General features: G+C 33.0%; 1 protein-coding gene across 1 annotated transcript; it reads right to left on the reverse strand.

Annotated features, from left to right (window-relative positions):
• Positions 1-347: 347 nt before the first annotated feature.
• Positions 348-16,471, reverse strand: LOC115881911 (acetylcholine receptor subunit alpha-like 2). The gene is given in 9 exon segments (XM_030899634.1): positions 348-2,699; positions 5,503-5,686; positions 12,402-12,886; positions 12,888-12,970; positions 13,029-13,185; positions 13,816-13,993; positions 14,962-15,071; positions 15,443-15,487; positions 16,090-16,471. Coding segments are annotated over 9 exon segments (1,653 nt in total). The 5' UTR covers positions 16,309-16,471; the 3' UTR covers positions 348-2,507.
• Between the last annotated feature and the right edge of the window lie 1,267 nt (positions 16,472-17,738).

Raw genomic sequence — 17,738 nt, forward strand, 5'->3', positions numbered from 1 at the left:
GCTATAAGAAATGTCAAGTTGCCACATTTATTTATTAATTTCCTGATATTGTCATTCGTTTTGACACTTTAGTTTTGTATTATGAGTTTTGATACTTTAAGCATTTTTTTAAATATTTAGTTGCAGACCTTGCAGTCGAACATTGTTCTTTTTAGAACCTCTTTTAGTGCGAAGTATACAAGATAGCTTAATATAGTCTTAAAAAACGCCTCGCAACTTTATTAGAATATTTTGAACGGGAAAAGGGTAGTGATGGCCCTTTATGTCCTTTAAGTGCTGTTAAGAAGATGAGTTTTGTTGATGTAAATAATAACTTTATATATTTATAATTAATTTATTTTCGTTTCCTAAAATATTTTGATTAAAAGAAAATATATTAAAGTAAGTGGGCAACGCTGTGCCGGCCAAGCTTAATCACGTGACTAAAAGTTTATTTGGTATGAGCTATATTTGTTTTTTTTAGTGTATTTATTTTAACAGATAAAAACAATGAGGCTGTGAATGTTAATATACATATGTGTTATTATGTACTACTGTCAATAAGTTATTTAAGTAAGTATTATTTTGATACCTGATTCTTAATATGACTAAGCAATGATAATTAAATTTTCTTTAAGTATAATACAGTAGCATTTGTTATGCAAACTTTATAACATTGTAGGTAAACTAGATGAATGTTCATAATTACTATCTAATTCTATATTAGTAAACACATTAAAACTCGTGAATATCATAAAAAAAAGTTTTCATAATAGTAAAAATTAGAAAAATGTACTTATTTTATATACTTATTTTATCAATAAATAAAGAAAGATAACTGCAAACTTATGTCCCTTAGGTACATATATGTAAATATATATCACATCAGGCATTTTTGACACCTTTGCTTTACGCACTAAACACAATAAAGTGTATATATAATAATATAATTGAAAATTTTAGAATATTATTTAATATCAAACAAAAGGATAGAACGCAATGTATTTGTACTGGAATTACAGAGTAAATTTAGTGCGATACCTCAAAAGCGATCAGAAACTTAAGAATAATTTATGTCTTTTATTTTACTTTTCAATTTTTTTTTCTTCCGATTTCAAACGTATTTCATAACGATAGTGTCGTATTTTTAAACCCACTGGGTTTATACGGTACATCATTGCTGGAAACCCCATAGGAAATCCCATGCAAATTTTGAACTTTCTTCAAACATTACTCCCCTGTACAGCGAAGCCTTAAATATATTTTTTAAAAGTTTATGTATGGTAAATACACATACCAAATTTGAACAATTTAGGACCAGCCGATTTTAAGCAATTTAGAAAAGATTGTATCCATTTTTATCTTAAAACCGAACAGTTAACAATCAAACACCAGTCAAAATCTGACATACCCTATGATCGAATAAAAACGGCGTCCAGTTGGCTTGGAAATGACGATCGATGGCATTTCCTATATAAATTTACATATAAAATGACAGCGATCTTCATTTCATAGCCATCGCTGACGCCGTTTTTATTCGATTATATCGGTACCTTAGGTTTATAAAAAAACAGTGTAAGATAAAGAAACATGTCAAATACAAAGTCTAAGCTATTTAGTCTATTTTATCTATCTATTCTATTATATGTATAACAAAAAATTATTACTTGTACACCATTAGTACACTGAATATTAAAATTTTATTAAAATTAAGTTTGAAAATGACGTTGACAACTTAATGTATGTCGGTTTTTGACTGGTGTTTGATTGTTACCTGTTCAGTTTTAATTTAAAAATAGATGTTTTTATAGTTTTTCTAAAAAGTACTTAAAATCGGCTTGTCCATAATGGTTCCAATTTGGAATGTGTGTTTACCAAACGTAGACCGTTAAAAATCTATTTACGACTTTTAACCAAACCAGACAGTTCAAAATTTGCATAGGACTTCCTATGTTTCCAACGATGATGCACCACCTACGGTATATTTGCGGAAACCATTTTTGAATTATTTTGTTCATACACAAAAAGCATAGCTTTAGAGACAACTGTTATTATGCATTTTGTGTTTTAGCAGTTGCATTGATTAAACCACAATAATTCAAAAATGATTTACACAGATATGGAGAAATTATATATGTTTGAAACGATAAGAAGAGAAATAAAAAAACATATACAGGGTTATTCCATTAACAGTACTGAAGTTATATATTTTTTCTTAACTTTCTGATCGTTTTTTGTTTATTTTTATTTTACCTTCTGGAGGTTCACGTAAAATATTACTACGAGTTCTAGATTTAAAGATTATAATAGCTCCCTTCAATAGGTAAGCCTGCAGGTATTATTACTAAAAAAATTTGAAAATCCTGTACGTACTTAGTAACTTAATATAACAAATTAATATACAAATATATTCTTATAATTTATTTTTCTAATATTTTAACTAGTCGTCCTGAAACGTGTTATTACAAGATTGTCTTTTCAGAATTCTGTGTGATATAGTTTAACAACTTTATGACTTAATGCCGTGCTCAAAACTCTAAATCTGGCAAAAATTGTTGTTGAGCGACCGATGAGAGTTCCATGTCAATCGGTTTCGTATCATCGTACAGAGATGGCGCTTCACATAAAATAGAAATTGTGCCCACCAATGATGTTATGAGGAATATCCAAAGGAACAATCTGTCGAGTACCATAGCTACAAAACCCCAATCTTGATCCTCCTAGATAATAAAATGGTATTGTTAGTTTGATGCGCACACAGATAGTATTATAGGTATTAGCTAAACAGTTTGATTATTAAAAAGACTGTTACAGTAAGAAAGACTATTAGAATGAAAATTTAAAAATGTTGAATATAATTCTGGATATACAGGGTGGCGCACCTCGTTCGCCTCGGTTGATTATACGAAAACGGAACGATGTAGAAACGAAATATTTTATGGGTATATGTGGGGAGGCAATGTGCACAATTTAAAATTATTTTGAAATATACAGGTTGTCTCAGAACTAAGATCCATACCAAAGTTATATTTTTTCTTATGGAACACCCAGTATTTTATTTCATTTTTGGATACTTGGGCCCAAAAAAAGGCATTTACTATAAGGGTTAAATATGTTTAAAATCTTTGGTTTTTGAGATATTTAAAGATATTTAAATATCCACGCTACAAAAGAATTGATTATTAACACCCTGTACATTACTTTTCAGAATTAATTCTTATGCTAAGTCTAAAGGTAAAGAAATAAACTTTACTAAAAAATGTTATTGTTTCCTTAAATTTATACAGGGGTACCAAAAATTGGTGATCTATTTTAAGGATATATTTTACTTAAAAACTTTGTTATTTCAAATGCAACACCCTCTATTTTTTAAATAAATCGAAGCAGATTCAAATGCTCATTAGGGTTTCCTATACCTATCTCTCTCAGATTTTGAATAAAATCGATTTTTAAATAAAATGGCAATCAAGATGGCTGGTATCGCCATGGCAATTTTCTAGTGACAGTTAGTAACTATTTTCAATATCGAAATTAGTTTATAGACTTATACCAGTTTACTTTTATTTAATTTACCTACAATAGTTTAATAAATAATATTTATTAATATGTATTTATTATTCTATCAAGAAAAACGAAGTAGTTCTTTGTTTTATTTTACGATAACGTGTAGATATATGGATTCTCTATAAGAGAGCCAATTACGGCAAATTGAATTTCTTCACTTCCAACGACAAGTTTCTGCCTAATAGGTTTTTTTATAAACTACACTACCAACTCTGCGAAATAGGAAATAGGACAAGCTGTTTTTCAAAGGAACACTTATCAGGAAGATTCCATTTGGATATCTTTGAGCATAAGCTCTTGAAGCCCAGAAATAATTTTCCTCACAAAATAAAATCACTAGTAACATATCCATTCGTTTCGCCAGCAGATACGGCTTTATTTTTCTTCATAAAATAAAGAATACTTACTTATTATACTATTGTGGGTAAATTTTAGTAAACTGTTTAAATAATAATGTCTTAATGTAAACTAATGTCGATTTTGAAGATAGTTACTGTCACTAGAAAATAGCCATGGCGATACCAGCCATCTTCATTGCCATTTTATTTAAAAATCGCTTTTTCTTCAAAATCTGAGATAGATAGGTATAGGAAACCATAATATAGTTTGAAAGAGCATTTGAATCTGCTTCGATCTATTTAAAAAAATACGGGGTGTTGCATTTGAAATAACAAAGTTTTTATGTAAAATAAATCCTTAAAATAGATCACCAATTTTCGGTACCCCTGTATAAATTTAAGGACGCAATGACATTTTTCAGTAAAGTTTATTTATTTTTTAAACTCAGCACAAGAATTAATTCTGAAAAGTAATGTACAGGGTGGTAATAATCAATTCTTTTGTAGCGTGCATATTTAAATATCTTTAAATATCTCAAAAACCAAAGATTTAAAACATATTTAACCCTTATAATAAATGCGTTTTTTTGGGCCGAAGAATCCAATCTTATGGCAGTCATTGGCAGTCTTATGGCAGTCGTCTATAATAATTACATGGCAGTCATAGGCAGTCTTCTCATAGTCACTGGCAGTCGCTTAGAAGTGGAAGGATATTTTGGCAGTACGTGTACATTTTTTACCCAAGTGAGACACCCCTCGGGATCTTAGTTCGGAGACACCCTGTATTTCGAAATAATTTTAAATTGTGCACATTGTCTCCCCACATATACACATAAAATATTTTGTTTCTACAACTTTCCGTTTTCGTATAATTAACCGAGGCGAATGAGGTGCGCCACCCTGTATTATAGCTCTTCTTACGTTACTCTTCGGTATTTCGATATTTGACATATATACCGTATAATCGAAAAAAATATGCTTTCAAAGACGGTTAGGCTAGGCTGTTAATTTTGACGAGGTCAGTCTCTAGACTTCGTTAAATTAAAATTGAAATAAAACTTGCCACAAGTTAAGACTAATTATAGAAAGATTAAAAAAGATAGAACGGTATGTTTCCTGACACACAAATCTATTTCCAAGAAATTATTATTTCTTGAATTTTAAAGTATAGGTACCATTTAAAAATAATTTTACTCAATATAAAAAGTAATTACAATCTTCTTAACGCCAACTAGCAGTACGTGACATTAAAAAATAATGAAGAGTACGAACCAAGTCAATGATGTCTAGGGTTTGACCTCGACAAAGTTATCGTAGATTGTCATTTTCCAGTCGTCTTTGACGTCGTTTTTTTTATCGTATGGTAGATATTTTTTTTAATGGGTGGTCATTCCAAGGTATTTATTTGAGAATAATTTCATATATTCCTGCTGCTTATTCATTCTGCTCAATATTTTAAAAAAAGCTAATGTATAAAAAATCTTTATAATATTTAAACTTTCTGGGAATTTGAATTTTAACATACGATTTGCTCAAACGGTCTGTCAGATGTTACTTCGTATACTCAGTTATTTCCGAACTACTTCAGTTACTTTAACCATATATTTTTTAACTCTCTTACCGCATTGAATTGATCTTGTCTCATAATATGATGCTGAATGAACATAACATTGTGAACTGCCTTCTCCAGTTCGAAAGGATACTTTTTTCTAGTTCCAGAATCACTTTCATCCAAACCAGAGAACACAGATGGAAGTCCATTGTAACCCGATCTTCCACTTAGGGCTCCTGCAAACCCCCGTAACCTAAAAAATAAATAGTATAGTATATACAGGGAGGGTTGAAAATAAACACATTTCTTAACATATTTTAATAACCGATATTCCGATTTTAATTAGATTTGAGGTTCTATGTTTTGCTTAGCAAAATGCAAAATAAAACAGAAAGGGTACAAACAACTCTCATGCTGGATTCAGAGTTCCGTAGCCGTAAGACGTAAGCCGTATCGTTAAGACGTAAGGGATATCGACCTTCACAATCATATGATTGCGTTCATAGATCTCCGTATGCCGTATGCCGTAAGACGTAAGAAATGAACCAATTTTAATTCTTACGTTACATCTTATCGAATCGGGTGGTGTCGGCTAGGTTCGGTGGTACTCGGTAGCCATTTCTACAACTTTTATAATATATTTCACAGATATTTCACTTCGGCAACGAAAATATAATTGTCCGTGTCCATTTTAGTTCAATTAAATTAGTAATAACAAAATAAATAAGGAGTATTATAGTTTTATTCACAACATTCACAACCCAAACAACAACATAACCTATTAAAAACGGTAATGCGCACGCTTACGATGAAGTTATCGTTACGTCTTACGGCAACTATGAATTGCTTTCCCTGCGTCTTAAGTCTTACGGCTAACGATACGGCTTACGTCTTACGGCTACGGAACTCTGAATCCAGCATCATTCTTACAAATTCTAACACAAATATTTTTTTAATATTGTCAAGGTCAAGGGCTAAAATGTATTACTGGTTGCCTGCACAACCGCAATGTGTCAAGAAAAATGGCGTATCCGCCAGAAATTAAAAATGTATTACTGGTTGCGTGCACAACCGCAACGCCAGAAATTAAAAGACTTGTTCAGGCGCCATCTTTTAGTCAAGTCGAGAAGTAAGGGAATCAGACAATGGAATTGTCTGGTATGAAGAAGTACGCTTTCCGAGAATTGGGGAAATTTCGAGAAGCAGTCAATAGAGTATATAAGCCGGAGCCATCGACAACTGAGACAGTTTTTGAAATTTGAATATACCGCGTGGAAATTGAAAATCGGACAATTTGGTGAAGGAATCTTATAAATAGTTAGTTTGTTGTGTGTTATAAGTTAGTAATTGTGTATAAAGTGAGAAAATAAATTCGTTAAGTATTTTATCGTGAGTTTAAATTAGTGGACCCACGGAATCCGTAACAATTGGTGTCGGAAGTGCGATTCAAGAGGATTTTAAGAAGAAATTAAGTGGATTGGAAGATTTTTAGACCGAATTAGAGTATTTTTATGGTTGGTACAAGGGAGCAGGCGAAGAAAATGGAGGAAGTAAGCAAATTATTGGGCGATTTTATGGAGAATATGAGAAGAGAAAAGGCAGAAGAACAAGAGAGGTTGCGAAAAGAGAAAGAAGAGGAACAAGACCATCTACAGAAAATACTTATGGAAAATCAAGAGAAAATGTTAGAAGGTTTAGAAGCCCGTCAAAAGAAAGAGAAACAGGAAGAACAGGACCGGCTTGAAAAAATTTTCCAAGATTTGAAAATTCAACGACAACAAGACAAAGAAGAAGAACAGGACCGGCTTGAGAAAATTTTAGGCAATTTAGAAATTCGTCAGAAGAATGAATGGAGGGAAATTTTAGAAGATATAGAAACGCGCCGCCAGAAAGAAAGACAAGAAGATCAGGACCGTCTTAAGAAAACTTTAGAAAATCAAGAAATTCGACTTCAGAAAAGCTTGGGGAACAGCAACAAGCAATGTTGGAAGTACGTTGCCAGGAACAGCAGAACCACTTCCAAGAAGCCGTAGAAGATCTTGAGGAACGCCTTCAGCAGAAGATAGAAAGATTGGAGATGGACCTACAGAAGACCAAGGTACAAGTAAAGACACCTGGCGTTCAAGGAACAGCGAACCTTAAGGCCCCGACCTACGATGGACAAACGACATGGACAATGTACCACCGTCAGTTTGAAGCAGCCGCTGCTGCCAATGGATGGACTGACCAAGAGAAAGCAGCAGCACTTGTCATCGCGCTACGTGGCCCTGCCCTGGAACTGTTGCAAACTATTCCTGCAGCCCAACAGCAGGAATACCAAACTTTGGTCGCTGCACTGGACAGAAGATATGGCGACCAACATCGACGTCAACTTTACCAGGCCCAGATCAAGACACGCATGCAGAGGTCCGGAGAGAGTCTGCAGGAATTTGAAGCAGACTTACGTCGGCTGGTACACCTAGCGTATCCTGAAGCACCGGAAGGATTTAGGGAGGAACTCGCTGCTCAGTGCTTTATCAGCGGACTGAGGGACAATGAATTACAGAGGGCGCTGCAAATATCGCGATTTTCTACCAGCAGCGAAGTACTCGTCAGGGCGCTGGAAATAGAAGCTGCATTTAGCGCCATTCCTAAACCGAAGATAGGCTCGGTAACGGTTGAGGAACAGCCAAAGAGTTCTCACATACGTTTGGAGGAGATGTTTAATAAACTATGTGAATTACTAGTGAACAAGAGAGTCAACAACACCCAGACAGAGAACCAAAGAAGATTCCAGGATATGAGGTGCTATGGATGCGGCAGGAATGGCCACATCAAACGAGATTGTCGCATCCAAATGCGATTCCATTCACCATCCAGAGAACATCGGCACATCGGAAGATCCCAGGACATAAGTTGCTATAGATGTGGCAGGAATGGCCACATCAAACGGGATTGTCGCATCCAAATGCGATTCCATTCACCATCCAGAGAACATCGGCACATCGGAAGATCCCAGGACATAAGTTGCTATAGATGTGGCAGGAATGGCCACATCAAACGGGATTGCCGCGTCCAAATGCGATTCCGTTTACCATCGAGAGAACATAGGCACCAGGAAATCAACACTAATGAGCGAGTATTGGCTGAAGAAAACAGAGCCCCTAGGATGTTTTCCGTTAGGAGTCTAGGAAAAACCGCTGACAGTTTGGTGATCAACGGGAAGGTCAATGGTAGAAGAATTCGAATGACTGTGGACACAGGCGCTATGGTATCGTTGGTGCGGACTAACTCGGTCAAGGATTGAAAATGATGCCTCTTAGAAGAAGAGTGTATTTACGTACAGTTACGGGGAAATGACCGCTGTACGGGAGAGGCTTTCATGGAATTGGAGTTAGGGAATTTGAAGTTTCGGCATAGCGTTTTAGTGGCTGACATTGAAGATGATTTTATCATGGGTATGGATGTGATCAGTCAACATGGTTTTCGTTTGATCACCATAGAAACATCCTGAAAATCGGAAATGAGGAATTTTCTGTATCTAAAGAGAAGAGACCAGGAAATATGGAAGAAAGATCATCGAAAATTGTGATGATACCTGGTGATACCAAGAAGACTGTGTTCGGAAAACTAGAAAACCGCTGGGTGCCGTGTAGGACGGGTACAAATTATCGACAACGACCTAGATCGACGACGAGCTACCTTGGACAAGAAAATGAAACATCGCGAAAGCACTATCAGAATAAGGAATTTTAAGCTTAGAACTGACGAACCATGGACGACGATACAATTGAGGAAAGACCAAATGGAAGATCCAGAAATCGGAGCAATACTAGGGCTCAAGGAAGGTAACGGCGAGAGACCACCGTGGCAGGATATTGCGGACAGAGGGCTAGTTTTCAAAGCTCTCTGGGCTCAGTGGAATTCACTGGTTATTGAGAATGGATTGTTAAAGCGCACGTGGGAAAGTGCGGATGGCAGGACAGTAACAACTCAGTTACTGTCACCAAGAAAGAAAGTTACCCAGGTATTGGAAGAAATTCATGGTGGTAAAACTGGAGCCCATCTTGGGGTAAACAAGACCCTGAGCAAGCTGAGAGACCGTTTTTACTGGGTGGATTATTGTGAAGATGTTAAGAAATGGTGTCAACGTTGTAAGATTTGCGCAGCTAGACAAGGACCAAGTACTCGATCTGGAGGAAAAATGGAACAAGATAACGTTGGACTGTCGTTCGAAAGAATCGTTAGGAAGGAAAGATTACTGGACGTTCATAAGCACGTGAGAAGTAAGATTACGCTAGCCAGTGACCGGATGGAAGCTCGTTACGACCTCAGAGCTAATTCTACGGGATTTCAACAGGACGATAGAGTATGGTTGTATAATCCACAGCGCAAGACAGGAAGGTCCCCAAAGTTAACTCCAGCATGGGAAGGTCCTTATACAGTCATCAAGAGGATAAATGATGTAGTGTACCGGATTCAACGCAGCCCTAGAAGTAAGATGAAAGTAGTTCATCTGGATCGATTGAAGAGATACCAGACAGGAAACCTTGATCGGGACGATCAAATTTGAGAAGGGGGCAATGTCAAGGTCAAGGGCTAAAATGTATTACTGGTTGCCTGCATAACCGCAATGTGTCAAGAAAAATGGCGTATCCGCCAGAAATTAAAAATGTATTACTGGTTGCGTGCACAACCGCAACGCCAGAAATTAAAAGACTTGTTCAGGCGCCATCTTTTAGTCAAGTCGAGAAGTAAGGGAATCAGACAATGGAATTGTCTGGTATGAAGAAGTACGCTTTCCGAGAATTGGGGAAATTTCGAGAAGCAGTCAATAGAGTATATAAGCCGGAGCCATCGACAACTGAGACAGTTTTTGAAATTTGAATATACCGCGTGGAAATTGAAAATCGGACAATTTGGTGAAGGAATCTTATAAATAGTTAGTTTGTTGTGTGTTATAAGTTAGTAATTGTGTATAAAGTGAGAAAATAAATTCGTTAAGTATTTTATCGTGAGTTTAAATTAGTGGACCCACGGAATCCGTAACAATATAATAATTTTTTGTAAAAAAGTTCTTCTACTGTTTACTATATTTTTTGTCTTTTGTAAAAAAACGCCACCTCGGATAGTTTTTGAAAATAATATTTATGTTTTCAAAGCTAGCCAACAAATATATCTTGTCATATCAAGCTTTAAAATCTAATAGGCGAGAACAATCTAGATGGTGAAAATGTGAATTGTGTTGAATTCTAGATAAGTATGACAAGGTTGTGACAAGTGATTTTTGACAATAAGGTTCATAATTTTTGAATTAACGTTTGGATATATTCTTATTACCCTCTAACGGATAAAAGAAAAAAAAATAGTTATTTTAATTTCCAAGAACGTAGTAGTTCTATGTCTATGGAATATTGGGACATCCTGTATAAGTAAAATTACAAAAAAATCTGTCATTGAAAAATAATTCTCAACGACAGTATCTTTTGAAATAGCATTTTTTTAATTCACCATTTATTTATTTTTTAAAGTTGCATTAGTGAGGTAGGCATTTCAAAAAAAAAATGAGACAATTTCACAATAAACTTTTGATAATATATCTAATTTTAGTTTGCGTTTAACGAAAACATTAAATTAATAGTATACAACGTATAGTAAAAGAAGTTTTATTTCTGGTTAAACTTTGAAAAGTGAAATATAATTACAGTTCCTTCGCCATTTGTCAAGAACCTGCAGCAGTTAATATTTCTGTCTTTTATTCTATTTTCTTCTATTCTTTTGTATAAAGGACTATGCGAAGGGTTATAGGTTCCATAAGCGGCCGGTTTAAATTAGGTAATCAAAACAATCAAATAATTTATTCGACGTCAGATTTTGGTTATTGACTGTTCTACGCGAGTTTCTGTGTGTAGAATTAGTACACGGGCATCAAAAATATTAATAACTCTGATTAACAGGCTAGCTAAAAGCTGCACAAGCATTAGCGTAACTACAGCAAGGCTCGGGGGCGCCGGGCCCACCCCTGTTACTGCTGGGCACCCCCTAGAGAAAACTTGAATTTTAACTTAATAATGACTTTTGGCTAAATATTAATGTTTATTTGCTTGTGATATAGTAAAAACGACTTTTTGTAGTTGTGTGTAGTTAATATGATTTTGCTCTGTTGAAAAATTGTGTGTTACTTTTTATTTTTTACAAAATTTGTAGGTATTTAAGTAATCCACGGGAACACCGGTTGATAACCAAGTCTATCAAATTTATTGTTAGAGAAATTCATGTAAACATTTTATTCCAAAAATGTGTTTATTTTTAATATTATTATTCTTTATTTTTTAAAAAACAAAAGCCCTAGGTCTCCCCTGGGTTCAACCCTAGGCCCACCCCAGGATGAATTGCTAGTTACGTTAATGTGCACAAGTTTTTTTTCGGTGCAGTTTCTTAAGAAAACACGTCAAAAAGTAAAATTATCTGGTTAAATTAAATTAAATAGAATAATAATGCTCTTTTTAACTATATTGATTAATGCTAAAAAGTTAAATAATGCATTTTTACCTTATTTATGAAAATAAGTATAAATTAAAGTATATTTTTAGAGAGCTCAAAATAAGACAAATAAAATAAAAAATAATACAGGGTGTCCCCTTTTCAGTTATATTTCGAAAATGGCAGCTCTCAGCGAAAACTAGTTAGCCACTGGATTCTACGTGAAAAACTACGGAACTCAGTTTTCATTTTTTATTTAAGTTATAAGATAACCGAGATACGCGAGGGTAGTCGAAGAATGCAAAATTTTCAAATTTGTCCTGTATTTCAGAAATTAAGAGGGCTAGGACAAATTTGTGTGTAACATCATTGGAGGAGTGTTTCATAAAAAAGTGGCATAGTGATGTGAAGACCGCATCTTTGTAGCTCTACTCATAAACAAGAAACTCTGAAAAACACACCTAAATGGGATACACCCTGTACATATTTGTTTAATTTTTCCATACCTGTTTGTAGCAGATGTTGAGTGCAATCCATTACAGCCTCTGCCTCTATTTCTGCTAGAACTAGATGAACTGGATGTGGACGATCTACTTGGAGACAAAGCTTCTAAATCCCTCATTGTTTTACCTTGAATTCTCATCGACGGTATTTTTCGAGCTGCTAATTCTGTGAGCAAATCTTTCGGTACTCTCATTAGCAGTAATTTTGGAACCGATTTTATAAAGAAACTTCTAACCCAAGGAGCCATTTTATGAGTACTCGGTTTTCTGTAGTGCACATTTAGAATTATAATCGTTATGACTACTGAGAATCCTACCATAACCATTGTGAACAATATGTATTTCCCAAGAAGCGGCAGGGCTAGTGATGTTGAAGGTATAATTTCTGATATTAGTAAAAAGAACATGGTTTGTGATAAGAGAATATTGATGCAGAGGGCAATTTTTTCACCGGAATCCGCTGGGAGGTAAAATACTAGGACCGATAGGATAAGATATTCCAACGCATGGTACAATTAAGTTTACAGTGTAGAACAGTGTTTTTCTTCTTAATGTTATGTTAAAGAAAATGTCTGAAAACATAAGAATCGAATTAGTTCTATTTAGATCAGATTTACTTATATAACTTACCTGGATAGGGCTCTGGACAACAGGGATAAAACTTTTCATGTCTTTCTGCATGGACGGCCAATATATCCCATTCGACGCTAGGATAATACTCCCTCAAATCTATCCCAACTTCTACGATATCTTCTCCAGGTTTTTGATTTATATGTTGCAGATCGATCTAAAAGATAAAAAATAATTATTTAAAAAAAAATAAGTATTATTAACATTATCATAAAACCATAGGCTTGGTGCATTTCAGTTCATTGTAAAAATTGCGACCGCAGCGCTCTATATGGCGAGAGATTTGAAAAGTACTCGGCAATTGGGAATTCGTAGACAGACGCGTTTTAGCTTACAGCGTGTTTTGATTGTTTTGCTTAGGTTTTTTTTTGGTTTGATTTGGTTTGTTGGTTCATTTTTGTTCATTTTCGTATTTTCTCCGTACGGTATTGAGGTCTAAATTACAGTATCTACTAGGTTAAGTTCAACCTACACAATTGATTTGCCAACCTACACCTGATTTCAGTTATTCTAAAGTCTGAAAAAAGAGAATGATGTATTTCCCTAAAGAAATTTTTATTATTTTGTGTTTGGGGAGGCTTCTATATACTGGATGTTTTGTTGTTTTTTTCAAGTAAAAAAAACTTCACCCCAGGATTCTAGGGAACTTGCAAAGTGCTTCTAAAATAATAACGCATGCATATTAAGTATTATTTCTTGAAAAAGTTGGTATTTTTCGACACTAGACTAAAGTGAGCTACTACTAAAATTTAAAATACGATACTGATCTTAACGAATTGATACTGACCTGACTTCCGTAAGTCCAACTTCCAAATTTCATGAAACATGTCTGCTGGTCAAAAGGAAAATATCTAACATCGATTTCACAAGAAGATTTAAAAATTGCAGGTGGCGTCCATTGAATTTTGCCATCATATCTTAATACTGCTTTTGTCATTGTAGTAATGACATATTCACCGTCAGCACTTAAAAAAAATATTAAAAATTAAAATAAAAAAATTGCTGATTATTATTTTATTTTTAATTATTAGCTAAATGTTGCTTTTTTTGGAGTTGGTACATATTAATCATCCCGATTTCTATTAAGCATTGATTAAAAGAGAGAAAAGTTAGTACTGGTTATTATTATACAGTATGTCCCCGCATTGTCTTTACAAGAGGAAAAACATTTTTATTATTGACATTTTGAGAAAACTGTATTCTTCATAAAATTATTGGCTTGTTCTAAAATGTGTAATCCTGTTTATTATTTTCCAAATTTTCATACCATTTAGAGAAAATTATAAAAAATGAAAAGGTGTTTCTATGGTAATATAATTTCGATTTCATTCTTTGATAAATGATTATTATTAATTCTAATTAATATCATATTTTTTGCTGTCGTTAAAGTATTACATTTTCCGATAGCTATTATCGTCTTTTCCATAGCATTGAAATGGATAAATTTTGTGTTTCTTTTACATTGTAAAACAGCAAAAATATGACTTTAATAAAAATTCTATTAATATAAATCTATTAAAAAATTAAAACGAAATTATATTACTGTAGAAACGCGTTTTTATTTTAAGAAAAACAATATATTATACCGGGTGTTTTCCAAAAGTGGCTCACCTCTATAACATTTTTTTTTAGATAAAAACGAAATTTATTATTTTAATATTTTATTATTGATTGACGTTTTCAATTACTTCTGGTCACTTCTTGTTTCACCGAAAACGACTACAATTTATGATTTTTAAATGGTAACCTCGGTATATTTTTACTATATTTGATAGGAAATGATAGTCTGAATAGAATGACATCACATATTGACAAACTCTTGACATTTTCACTTAAATAATGTATTTTAAATTTCAATCTAGAGTTTTACGATGTGTATAAGGACAATTTGAAAATGCCTTTTTTAATGTTTACAAAATATATAAGTACTCACTTATTGTATAGTAAAATATCAGGCAACCAAATGTGTTCTGATGGAACATAGAGTTCTGACACTCCCCCGTATTCTTGAGGGTCCCACATAAATTTATAATCATGCCATTCCTAAAAAGTTGAAAATTTTTATAATAAAAAATGTAATTTCATAAAAAAACGGCGTTATCGATGGCTATGAAATGAAGATTGCTGTCATTTTATATATAAAGTTTTATGGGAAATGTCATTGATCGTCATTTTCAACCCAACTGGACGCCGTTTTTTTTAGATCATACGGTATAGGTCAGTGGCGGATACAGAGAGAGCCCATAGAGTCCGGGCCCCCCTAAAATCTGTAAATTGTGTAAAATATTAGGCTTTTGGGTTCAAAATGGTGCCCTAAAAAGCATATTCTACATTGCTTTTTATTTTGGGCCCCCCTTAAAATAAATTCCTGTATCCGCCACTGATATAGGTATATTTTATAAATAGAGACTTACATGCTCCAACCAGACGTTAGTAGTTAAGATCTGATCTTTTAAATTCTAAAAAAGTGAAAGGTTTTGTGAACTTTATATATTTCTATATTACTGCATAAATTGATTAAGTGAATTTAGGTCTAAAAAAATTCTAGCATTGCTTGGGTATACAGTATCTATAATTTAACTGTGGTTATTTAAATTTATTTATATATATATATATATATATATATATATATATATATATATATATATATATATATATATATATATATATATATATATATATATATATATATATATATATATATATAAATTAATTATATAAAAAATACAGGGCGGTTCATGGTCCATTGCATTGTACCAAAATATCCCCTTATAAATTTTCTGCTGGAGATATTAATTTTAAGTAGGTAAACCTATTGTAAATAAAGTCTTTTGTAGGGTTTGTAGGGTTTCCAATTTTTGTGACCGTTTTGCGACAATTTTGTGTAAGATTCTGTTTTGAAATTTTGATTATTCATAAAATAGATTCAAAATAAAACTGATAAGGTCAATAAAAACGCGTTAATAATTAATTAATTCAACTCAGAATAATTAAATGTAAATGCTAGAAGCCTAGAAAAAGGTTTAAATGTTTAAGAAAAACTTTAAAATGATTTACTTACTAATTCAATTAGCTGCGACAATCTTAATCCCAGTTTTACAAGAATATTCGTAGAATGATTTCTCACAGGCCTAATTAACCTATTATAATTACTTAAAAGGTCATCGTACAGTCTTTTTGCATCGGGATTTCCTGACGATTGTTCGGCGCATAGTACGAAGAAAAGTAAAAAGATTGGGAAACACAATTTTGAATAATTATAGCACAAAAGTTTTTTCATTTTTAGTGTTTTAACAAACTTTTATAAGACACTTTTTTATATAATCAGATAAATGTTATTAGATCACAGCATTCTTAATACTTGGCGTATTACTTCTGAATAGTTTACTATTTGAAATAAAACAGGTTATTTGTGCTCCTGTTTAGGAGTATAAACGGGAGAAATTTGCAGTGCTACTATCCAGAGCTAACTACAGTAAAATCGATAGAATTCTCTGAGGATGCTGCGCAAAGCTTGTAACGAAAAATATGGAGCAAAGGAGAATGAGTGAAAAATATTAATATACAGGGTATTTCGAATTGCATTCGGGACAGCATATTCTGCAGATGAAAATAAGTAAAAAGTTCGTATAAATATATGTTCTAAAAAGCTTCGTTTCGGAGATGCAGTGTTGAAGTTTATTTTTTTTCCAAATAAAGTAATCAATACATGTGATCATTGACAAAAATTGAACATATTGACAAGATAGTTATTTGCCTGCAACCATAAATTTGAAATATTTTTGTGCCAAAGTTTCAACAGAAACTGTTGCATCATATCATAATTTCTTCTAGAAAAAAACTTGATTAATTTTAAAAAAAAGTTCCCAAATTTATCATTTCAGTCAAATAACTGGCTAGTCAACTTGTTTACTTTTTGTAAATGATGTAAATGTATTGATAATTTATTAACATCTTGAGGACGGTTACTCGTAGCGATTTTTATCTAGAGGCCTTTTTTACATAAAAATTGTGGAAGTCTATATTTTTTCGAATTTATTTACGAATTAAGTACGAATGAAAAGCTATTATTCTTCAAACCAGTTAAAAATATGTAGGTGGCATACCCTACAAGTAAGAGTCTATATTAGTATAATATAGACTTAATAAGAGATATTAGCACCGAAATCAAATTTTTTATATCAAAAAGTACCCAGACACCAATTTTTATTTAAATATTGTCATTAGTTGCATTTTGAAGAAATGGAAATTAAAATGAAACTTCTACACTCTGTATATCTACGAAACAAAGCGTTTTAGGACATAAATTTATACGAACTTTTTAACTTATTTTTATCTGCAGTATATGCTGCCGAAGTTTCCTGAATACAATTGGAACAACCCTGTATATTGCGTATTATAATTGAAATAGATTTTTAACTCTAACTTTAATAATTGAAATAGATTAAAACTCTACACATAAAAAACTCTATCTATATCTGATGGCTTTAATCATCTGCTGATGATGCTAACATAGTTAGCGAAACACGCGTTGGTATCTTAACAACAATAAAACTATTTAATTATTATTTTAAATAATTTCAAGTACGGCTCATTTAATCTGATTGTATTCATCGTAACAATATTGATTAGAGCTAATTAACATTGAATAAGGAAAATCGAGCCAATTGAAAGATTCAAATAAATCCAAGTCACCAATTTAAAGATATT

The sequence above is a fragment of the Sitophilus oryzae genome, unplaced genomic scaffold, assembly GCF_002938485.1.
Source record: "Sitophilus oryzae breed Bouriz unplaced genomic scaffold, Soryzae_2.0 scaffold_1744_pilon_pilon, whole genome shotgun sequence".
NCBI classification, from domain to species: domain Eukaryota; kingdom Metazoa; phylum Arthropoda; class Insecta; order Coleoptera; family Curculionidae; genus Sitophilus; species Sitophilus oryzae.